We start from the raw sequence: 11,336 nt of genomic DNA, 5'->3' as shown, positions 1-11,336 counted from the left end.
ATTAAGGATCATATTCTTTTTAAAAACCCTGTTTTTCTTGGTCAGGCCGGAAACTTATCAATCCACCCTCGTATATTTGACTTACTATACTCTAAACAAGTAAATTGCAAATAAAATGGAACTATGTATATATAACTGTACCAATATGTTTGTTGTTTGTGTTATCAAAGATTATTTATCTTCTTGGCAGATGGTTTTATCCGCTTTCCCTGTATCATCCGCTTCTTACCTGTTGCTGACGTTTAATATGTAAAACTCATTAACGACGTCACCGTATTGCTTATTACTACATTACACAGATGACTCATTTCATTTCGGCTAATAGTTTTGTATTAATAAATACAACTTTAATTCTATTAAAGCATAATATTCCCATTTTAAGAAAAGTTAGTTGAACACAAATTAAATCAAATTTTGTAAAACTATTTGCTAATCGAAATTCAACTTTCAAAGTTACCATTTTTTTAATGAAGTGTTAATATATACATAAATTTTCTTTTGTCTATATTATTTGTATTTGTAAAATTGAGATTATATGTGTACAATTTTTATTTTTGGAAATTTTAACATATAAAATACATGTGAAAATCTTAATAAGTTTTTCTAATACAAGTATGAGGTACTTTTATCAGTAGTATTGCAAAAGTCACAAATTTACTAACACAGATCGACACCTATTTTATTTAAATATACATATTTTTATGTCAATTTCATATTTTATGTTTTTTTTTGCAATTTTTGAAATAAACTTCCTGTATGTATGTTTTATGCTGTAATAATTTCATACAAGGCGAAAACTGCTTATTTCTTCGCATAAACTATATTGCGGTTGTTCATCAGCTATTTTTCGTTCACACCTTGCTTGTGTATTCCATTTCCATTACTGTGTATGATGTGCTGGCGAGTAGTATCCAATCAAAAGCAAGTTTTCAACTCGAAAGTGTATTCTGTTTAATTTATTAATTTATTTTAAGTAAGTTATCGCATTATCACTGATGGAGTGTAATAAATGAGTATTATCATAATCAGTCTCTGTCGAAATAAATTTCATGATTGTCACTAGTTTTGTTTTACTTATCAGTTTGATAGCTAAAGCCAGAATAGGCTTTCTATTGGGGACTACTAGCGACACAGTTGAGGGTATGCATAAAGTTGAATGCTTAGTATTTCTCATTTTTTGAGGATGCACTCCCTGAATACTGACCTAAATTTTTGTTTGTTTAGTGAAAGACCAAAATTAATTGGGCGAAAGGGGATGGGGGTGTCCAAATTAAAAAAAACTCATCTACAGAATCTACTCTAATTTTTATGCATTTAAAATGTGAGACAATACTATGGTCTCAACTTCATGCATACCCACCACTCAGTAACTGAAATAGTTATATATGTATAGGGCTGGGCGATTATTAAATTTAACAATTGATTTTCGATTGCAAAAAAAATAATTTGTTATTTCGGTAAATAAATAATCGATTATCCAATTAATCGAATTTTTGGTTTAGTCAGTTATTTTAGAAGTGAAAAAAACGGATTAAATTTCCATTAATTTGCCCAGCTCCAGTAATGTATTCATGAATTGAGTTTGACTTTTATGGTTTCTGTTTTTTCCCTCTCGTATTTAGGTTGCGACGAAGGTAATGAAACATCTGATTGAGGAATTCGCATCAGCCGACTTGTTCGGCCGTGACAATTACGAATTCTATGCGCGAGTGACTGGACGAATTTTGCGCGTACAGGGTGAATGGATATGTTCATTCCAATATCCTCCACCTCCACCGAAAGGACATGCTACCCAACAGCTTTACGCAAGTGAATACGCCGCATTGGAGCACTATCTGCTCGGTAAGTTTGTTTTTCGGTCCTTTTTTTTGCAACAATTTCTTTTGCTTTCTTTTTTGTTGTTGCCTAACGATACTGAAAAAGGTATAATTTGTATTTGGACAGTCTTCGATTACTATAATTATTGTACAGAATGTATCAGAAAACGATTTCTAGCAAAAAAATTGAAATTTATCAACATTCGTCAGTTAGCCTTCCACTTCGTAGGACATTGTGTATATTGTGAAGCTGTATAAAATGAGGTGTTTGAAAAAAAAAGTATAAAAAATCAAATTCATGAGCAGAAACGACACACTTTTAGATTAATATTATATATAAAAGAAATTATTGGTGCTCTCAGCAGAGGGTAAAGTAGTATTACGTAGTTAGTATCAGCAATTTCTTATGCTGAAGTGTACGATGTGTTGCATACCTATTTACAAACAATTCCTTTAAATTTAATTTTTCAAACAATTTTGAACACAAAGAAAGTAATTAAACAAATTGTTCACAAAAGTGAATTTAGACCACTCGAAGCGATGGTGCTAACAGTTTCGAGGTCACAGTGTTAAATTATTTTATTGTACTTATTATGCGTATTTTTGTAATTTTGAATAGTATCAAGGAAGCTTGTGCTTTTTTGCTTCATAGCGAATCATTTCATAAACCGTAACATATTCAGCTTACGATAGTGCTGGAAAATTATACGCTCTCTGCTCGTATATTTTAGCGCACTGTGATAGGAATTGTTAGGAGTGTCTTGATGTCGAATATTATCGTTTAATTTTGTCAGTTAACTATTTTTTGCTCCAATCAGTGCACCTGTTTGCAATCTTTATTACTGTTTTTCTGAGCTAGGAAATTTGTCTTTCCTAACACCACTTCTAAACTTCTCAGGTCTTTCAGCTCCTACCATTAAGGATCATATTCCTATTTTGCCAATTTTTTTGTTTGTTCTTTAATAATTTTACTCTAAAATTGTGTCTTCTTTAAAATTTATATGTATAAGGTTCTTTTTTTCTTAAAACTTTGAAATAACTGATGCTTTTCAATTTTACACTTCTTTAGTTTTCTTTTGTTCCTATCCAATGTCTTACGGTTTAGTAACTTCTCGAAAACTCATCTTATGAGTTACTTTGGAAAATTCATTACTCAAAGAGCGTTCAGTTATTTTGGAATTTGTATTTTTTTAAAGGACAACTATCCATCGAGGCTGAAAAGACTTGGTTGCAGTGCGAGTGCGATAGATGGCGGTTAAAGTATGGTCTAGAAGGTAAAGAGAACATTGATGAGAGTAGTACTACCCTCTGATAAGTTATCATTACTATCTATTATTATTCACGCTGTTCTTTAAAGTAGTATTTCGTATACATGTAGTTTCGTTTGTACATTTTTTATTAATTAAATTCAAAGTACCTTATTATGTTATTCCAAATAGTGTATAGTATTTAGATTTTCCAGTATTGTACATCACAAAACAGATTAACACTGTGATATTTTTTACTAAAAATAAATTTTGTATTTTTTGTACACAGTTTTTTTATTATCTCTTTTTTTGCTGTGGTGGAAGGTTAGGTGCTTTTTCTTCTTTTTTTAGATTTACACAAAATTTTAGTTACACATCACGTCTGTAGTATAATTTTTATTAATTTGTTATATATTATGACAAGTTGATCTCAGAACATATGTTCAGTAATTTGCATGTTAATTATAGGCAAAAAGCATGTTTTGCATGTACAATGTATAAATGTACAAATGCACAAAATTAAACTTTTTAGTTACTGCGTTATTGCATATATTGCTTTTTGAACGTACCTCCAGTTCTTATTTCATTTTGAATAATTCGAATTGTACATACAAACTGTAAATTTCATTTACATACTTAAATTTAAAATATAACCAGAAGAGTTTATTCTTTCCCAAATTTCCTCTATCTATGTCCTTGTTTTATCTCTATATTGCGATAATGTCATGGCTCTTCAAGTTCACATTTAATGTCTACGTTTCATTCAACACTAAATTTCTTTTAGAATATGAATTTTAAAAATCGTTAATGTACATATATAATACATTTATATGTATTTATCACAAACTGCTTAAGATTATAGAAATATAAAAAATTATATTAAGAAAATGCCTTATCTGAAAATAGTGCGATTATGAAGTAATTTTCATCATTAAGTTGCATTTTTTAATTAATTAGCAAGCGAATAACAGTTATAAACGTTCATTGTGTAACCCTACAGGAATCACAGTTTTTCATCTTGCTTTTCATTATAAATAATTATTTGCTTGCATAGCTTATATTTAATTATATTAATTACACTTATAATCTAATTTTAAAAATTATGTATTTCATTTAATAAATTAAGTGGCATGAGTACACTCGCAAGTCGGTTAATAAAAAAATAGTAGGTCACAATGCAATTAATTGCATTTAAGGTAACAAATATTAAATTACAATGATCTGGTCCATTCAACTTTGTTTATGAAAATTTGGGTTAATTCATTGTTGAATTACTAGTTTGACCATTAATTAAATTACTAAAGCTATAAGTCTACAACACTTGCATACAGCATGGTTTGAGAATGTATAATTTTTGTGGGGTGGATATTTTTATCAGATAAAAATTGTAGGTATAAATTATTCTAAATTTAAATCCACACCACCACTATTAAAATTTGCATTTTCTACAGTATTATTTTTATTTCACAAGAAGTTAATCTTTTGGGTTACTCTGTAACCTAACCATTGCTTTAATGAATAATTTATATGTTATATGTTTTCTACTTGATACAAAATAATTGAAAACAATAAATTGTATTTTCTTAATTCCTTTTTCTGCACGCATTGGAAATGTTGGCATGAAGAATTGAACTGTGTAGCATTTTTTTTTTGTAAAAAAGGACAAAAGCTAAATTCTGGATGGCCTATATTTTGTTAAATAGTGTAGTGTGTCCGATAATAAAATAACTGACATACACCCATGTCTGAAACAGAGAAGGGACAGTCAACGCCTGCTTTAGCAGAAGCAGGATTTCCAACTCAAACCGCTAGTTCCACTTCGCTGGGAATCATTGCTGAACATACGCTTCTGGAGTCATGCACACGTCTGTCGATTTCCCTAGAGCAGGATGGATTATTTCAGGTGAAAAAAGTTTCATTTGCGTAAATCGGTCAAAATTTTAATAAGACTAAGTCCATTAAATTTAGATAATAATCAGTTGTATACATTTAAAATGGCTGAAGGTCTAATGTGTCTCTTTATTCCAGACTCGGACAAATTCTCATTCGTCAAGTGAGAGTCATTCGTCAAAAAATAGTAGCCACATCACTCCACGGATGACATTGGACGAGTTGCGCGCCGTTAATCGCTATGCGGAAAGTACAAGAAGTTTAAGTTATTTACCTCAGGTAGATGTGAGTGTCTATGTGTATGAACGTGTATTTTTTAAAAAATTTGCTATTTACAGGTTCATGAAAGACAACGAGCAAGAATGCTAACTAGATCGCAGTGGTTTTTAACGCCTACCGCTGAATGTAGTAACTGTGGAGGATCATTGGATCTTCAACTGGCCGAGGCCGACGTTACAGCTTTTACTAATGCTTTAGTTAGAAAATCATCTTCTGGCACAATAGGTAAACATTTAATATTGGAACTTTAAACGTAGAAAGGTACAACAGAAACACTTGTAATAGGGTTTGCGACATCAAAAGAAATGGTTTTTTTTACTCGTATGTTTATGTGTGACCTATTTGTGGCCTCATAGCTAATCAATTAACCAACCTACATGCACGTATTTAAGTTTTTTTACAAGTCTGAAATATGACTTGCTGATTTAAGAATTTGAATAAAATAATAATAAAACAATAACTTATAAGAACCTGATTCAGGTAAAAATGAGTATTTATTTTCAATCGACCAACGTTTTGCCCTTCGGTTTAGCTCTACCTCAAGGTAATAGAATTGTTAATACACGTGGAAGTTTACAGTAAACCTTATGGACAGACAATTCCATTATATAAAGCATGTAACATAACTATTTAATTTTCACCTATACGTATTATTGATAAGCTCTATTCTTTAGTTTTACCCTTAATGTAAGTGGAGGAGCTACCAGCATTACTAGCGGTTTTTTTGTAATAAATGGAATGTTTTTTCAGTTGGGCTCTCCTTGAGTGCTGAATCTATACAAAAGAAACCGAGTATCAGACGCCAAAATTCCAGAGACAAACGTCAGTATCTTTATCGTTCTAATAGCCACAGGAACAAAGAAAATGGATCTAAATCAAACAGGTATTCATTTTGTCAGTTTATTTATAATATTCATTATACTCTTTTTAAGGGTAGATTATGATGTACCTTATTTTTTTAACTTAATAATTTTTGATAGCACCTTTAAGTTAATTTTCTTACAGTAAGTTTGTAGAATGTTTTGTTTCATTTAGCTTTAAAAATCGAGGAGAAAGGAAGAATTCACAAAGTAGATCGGGCAGTTTCAAAATAAAATACGAGGGCATGTCAAGATCTAACAGTTTAAAGGGCAAAGGGGATAAGTGCTCTTGTAGTAATTCAGAAAAAACTAAAGAAGAGGAAAAAGAGATAAGCAAAAGTCCAAGTTCTCAAACAATTTGTGTCACCTTAACTTATAAGCCACGCATTTAATAAACCTTATGTACTCAAAACACAAATACACCGATTTTAACTTCGAATTTTTTAAAAAACGTGATTAAAAGTATTTTTTATATTACAACTGAATTCGACGTATCTAGTGTGAAAGGTACAAATTAACAACGTTTAAGGTCATTAATTAGAGTTTTGTAAAGGAGGTTGAAATGTTTTGTTTGTTTTGAAAATTTGCATTTGATGCTGTGATAGTTTCTCTATAAGATTATTAATTTATTGTTAACGAATGATGAACATAAATTTATTCAAGCTAAGAATAAACCGAAAGGGTATCCTGAATTAAAAATTAACACTACTAATATAAAGTAAATTATTGTTTTCTTTTTGTTTTAAAACAATGCGTTGAATTTGTTTTTGTTTAGTGTTGAATTAAATACTCATTCTTATTACAAAGTGCAAGTTTTGAAAACGTTCTCCTTAATTTTCCGAAAATATACGAACTCGTGGCTCATCATTAAGTTAGCATTAGTCAGTTAATCGAAAAGTATTTCGATCACACATTTTGTTTAAGCGCAAAATGCAGACCAAAATAATTATTCAAAACTAAGACTGCATTCCAAAAACTAGTAAACCAAAAAAGCATTTATTTTATGTAGTTTTTAGGGTTCTAATATAATATATAAATACATATGCATGGCATTTAAAAATTCCCAAGTTTGGTAATTTTTGAAAGCTGTAATTCATTCAAAGGAAATATTTTTATGTTAAGAGGAACGCATCATGCGATTAATATCTTTTATAATGTACAGGGTGTTTCATAAAAGAAGGCATCGAAGACAGTTTCATAATATTTGGTTCAAATAACTAGTCTGAGAATATTTAAAAATTTTGTAAAAAAATGTTTTTAATTCATTTTTTATTGAAACATAATTATTTTGGTGTTCAAACCATTTCCCATCGTTTTATTAAATATTTTCTTACTTTGAAGACACCCTGTATAACGTTTATTGTTTGCACTATTGTTTATAATTATTAATTACAATTGCAGGTGGTTTTGGTTGGTTTTTATAGTTTATTATTTTACATTCACATCACTTATTATATTACCTAATATTCCTGCACCATATTTTTATCACATATTTTTGTTCTTATTTTTAAGTCAACAGGGAGTACCCGTTATTATAATAAAATTAATTGCATGTAAGTGTAACAATTATCTTATATTCAATTAATGTAAACGAGGGAATCACTGGTACATTTGTTTTTTCCTTAATTTATTTGATTAAATCAAAGTAAATTAAAAGATAAAATTAACGACGCTTCTCAATATTGTGGTAGAACCATTGTTGTTTTCATGTGGTTTTTAATAGTGGTTTCCTTTTGATACATTGCCACTAAATTATGATATTGGCAAGGAAAAAACTTTTTTTTTGTTGTCTTTATAAAAGTGGTTTTCAGAAGGAAACAAACAACAAAAAATATCGATGATGTGTACAGGAGTGCTAGGAAATAGTGATTTCAATAAAATATTTCTCTTTTTAGTGTCATTACAATCGAAAACAACAATTTTACAACCAGAAATAAAAAAGTTTATTTTCCGTAAAATTATTAATAATTATATTAGTAGATGAACGTAAAATTATTTGTGTAGGTTAATGCAGATGAAATTTAATTAAAAAAAGTATTGTATCGACAAACGTATTGCTAGAGTAGCGCAGGCGGACTAAGTTCGAATCTTCTTATGTTAGGTAAAAGTAAAATAAATTGATTGAATATCGATCACACGCGATACTTGTAATAAGAATTAAGATATGTCAAAAAAGTTTGGACATTTTCATGTTGATTTGCCTTCTTTTATAGTGTTGCAGTTAGTACCAAAAAAGGACAAGCTTAATAATTATGCGCACATTACTTTTTTAAATTGTAATTAAATTAATTGTAAGAAAAGTTGTCTAGTTAATGTACATTAATGAAAAAAGCTCAGGGATTTTCATAATTAATAATTGTTACAGTTGTTTTAATGAGAACTGCACATGTCGAAAGTTGTAAATTAATTGCTAATAATTATAATACATACCCCTATATAACATTGGTAATATCTGATAATTTAATGTTTTCTATTTTTATTAATCTGAACAATTCATAAAATAATTAAGAACGAAATAGTTAATATCGTAAAATTAAATATTTGTTCAATTTACATTCCAGCTTATATTTATTGAAATTAATGTGTCATGATATTTTTATAAGAATAACCGAATTAAAAAAATCACTACTTCCTGGTACCATTCAAATGTGTAGTTTAAAAATACTGTCTTTTATATTGTAATGATTATCGATGTATGAAAGTAAGTAACAGCTAATTTTCGTTTTGGTTACCTCGTGCCTGTTTGCTGAATGTATCGACTGCATGTGTTCAAAATGTGAGCATTCAAGACACAAGTGATAATGCCGTCGTTTTATCTCACAATACAAATGTAAACACCAATGTCAACAATTTTTCAAGTTTTACATTTTTCTTATGAATTTTTAATAGCGAGAATATTGTACAAGCGTTTTCTTTTGAGTATTTTTAGTAATGTGATCGAATGTATTTCAGCGGCTTAAAAATACAGTTTGAGAACAGGCGAGACAGTTCCGTCGTCAGATGAATTTTGTAAAAAAGTATATTGAGAGGACGGGGTATAGCGTTTTAAATTTACTTAAAATGTCAAACGTTTCACATCACCGAATAAATAACTTCAATGACAATGAGATCTAATTGTAATATTCAAATTTGAATATTATCAAACATCACCAAAAAGACTTCTACTTTGTCTTCACTTTAAGCCTATGTTTAGTAAGTTTATCCCTACTCCCATCATAAAACATAAAAAAGTTTGAGAAAATGCATATAAGATTAATAGGCACATATTTACTAAAAAAGGAGTTAAAAATTGTACAGTTTTTTCAAGAAACCACATTTTTATTGATAATGATTATTCACTCGTACTGTATGGTATAAATTTAAATAAAATAGAATGTAGAGAACTTTAATTATTCAAAATCTTTATATACATGCTTAAATCTAAATTACACTAAAACTGATTTTAGAAGTAAAAATAGAAACTGATAGTGTAATAATGAGATTTATTATTGTCTTCTTCATTTTCTGCATTCATGAGTGAATATAGATAATGACAATTTTGCAAATTTTTAAGTGATTGGTAGATAATTGTTCACTGTACTGTTGACGAATTATATTTTATAGCGTAATTTTAAACTATTTCTTTTTGAATTCACAAATTATTTTTATGTACACAAAAATTTCAAAAACAGTATTACATGGTTCTTATAAAATGTTGGAAAATTCATCTTTTGACGGAACTTAAAGTTTAGTAAAAGAAAAACATAAAAGCTGCTCACAAGCATAGTCAGATTGTATTTTTATAACTTCTTTTTTTTTACTCAGAATGTATTTTATGAAGTCATATATGTATCCAAAATAGTATTCGTAAATTATGTATTATGCACAAAGGCTTACATATGAAAAGCAAAACTTTAAATGTAAAAGTGTTTGTTTTTCTTTTGATGCCTTTGGATTATAAATTCAGATTACTAATGTATACAAGTGTTTTAGGACTTTTATTTCTTTTGCTAAAATTTTTAAATTTTGTCAGTATTCTACAAGTTTTATGCCAAACATGTTAATAAAATTTTTAATTATATGTGGTTTTATTCAAAGTAATTGATTCCAAGTAAGAGGATAAACCGATAAATTAAACCAATTGTATTACTTTATTTTACCTAAATATATACATTCGTTTGCAAGAACTCAAACTATTCGTACAAAAATTGCATAAAAATATATGCAATTTTATAGTGTACGTTTTTATTACGAAGGGTAAGTTATGTGACCAGTTCTTATGCACTCCTTTTCAATAAACGTTTAATGCTGAAACCTTTGGTTATGGTGTATTTACTAGCAATAACTTTCCTTCTGAGCTTCTAGTGAATTTGGATATAGAATTGAAAGTCTTCAGAAATTCAAAAAAGCATTGATTTATTCATGAATAGTATTTTTATATCAAGAACGCGACGATCTAATATTTAGTGTTTCATTCAATTGCGATGGTTTTTATTTTTGAAGAAGAAAGAACGCGACGACCTAATGTTTAGTGTTTCATTCAATTGCGATGATTTTTATTTTTGAAAGTAAAAAAAAGTTTAACTGCGTCAAAGATTTGCGACCTATTGGTATTTTGTCTTTGGTTTTATAGAATATTAACCCAAAAACAAAAAAATTAACACCGAAGATGCCCCTCAACGTAGCTAAAATTTTGAATAACAGTTATTCAAATAAATATGAGTGCGTTTGTAACATTAATTTAATTGTAAAGGTAAGTTTGGTCCTCTATATGTCTATATTAAAATTTGTTTCAAATAAGGACTAGGCAACCTTTTCTACTTAGTAGAATAATATTTGAGTAAATACTTTGAAGCATTGACGATTAACATTAAACTGCAATTTCAAATTGTTAATTATATTGAGCTGTGTACCAGGAAATCATAATTTCATAATACTTACAGAGTTTTATCAGAAGTTTATATAATTATTACTTTACTTTATTTTAATACTTTTACTATGTAAGTTTCTTATCTCTTGTTATCTAGATGGTATATTATAGCATAAATTTCAATTTTAATTATTTGGCTGAAAGAAATATTATAAAATTTAACACCTATGTGAATTTATAAAATTATAAAACAAAAATAGGTAAAGCGGCATTTTACTTGCAATTCTACAAACATGATGACAATTTTCTCAATTAATAAGAAAATACTAATAAAATGCAATGAGGTAATTTCCACTTTATACCTATTTTCATAATTATATCAAAAAATATCGAT

At 28.6% G+C, this 11,336-nt stretch overlaps 1 protein-coding gene across 3 annotated transcripts in view; it reads left to right on the top strand.

Moving 5' to 3' along the window:
- Nucleotides 1–8,625, top strand: part of LOC108738035 — a 50,909-nt gene extending 42,284 nt beyond the window's left edge. The window contains exons 5-11 of one of the 3 annotated variants that reach the window (XM_025976167.1): nucleotides 1,623–1,842; nucleotides 3,014–3,091; nucleotides 4,819–4,967; nucleotides 5,093–5,233; nucleotides 5,293–5,458; nucleotides 5,984–6,116; nucleotides 6,269–8,625. In XM_025976167.1, the coding sequence (XP_025831952.1) occupies nucleotides 1,623–1,842; nucleotides 3,014–3,091; nucleotides 4,819–4,967; nucleotides 5,093–5,233; nucleotides 5,293–5,458; nucleotides 5,984–6,116; nucleotides 6,269–6,485 (1,104 nt within the window). In that variant the 3' untranslated portion in view covers nucleotides 6,486–8,625. Of the gene's footprint in view, nucleotides 1–1,622; nucleotides 1,843–3,013; nucleotides 3,092–4,818; nucleotides 4,968–5,092; nucleotides 5,240–5,292; nucleotides 5,459–5,983; nucleotides 6,117–6,268 lie in introns of all 3 variants that reach the window. The other 2 variants (XM_025976166.1, XM_025976168.1) reach the window with 2 other exon arrangements.
- Nucleotides 8,626–11,336: the final 2,711 nt, after the last annotated feature.

The sequence above is a fragment of the Agrilus planipennis genome, unplaced genomic scaffold (genome assembly GCF_000699045.2).
Source record: "Agrilus planipennis isolate EAB-ADULT unplaced genomic scaffold, Apla_2.0 scaffold189, whole genome shotgun sequence".
Lineage (NCBI taxonomy): Eukaryota > Metazoa > Arthropoda > Insecta > Coleoptera > Buprestidae > Agrilus > Agrilus planipennis.
Note: the sequence above shows the minus strand (reverse complement) of the source record. Positions and strands in the feature narration are given on the sequence as shown.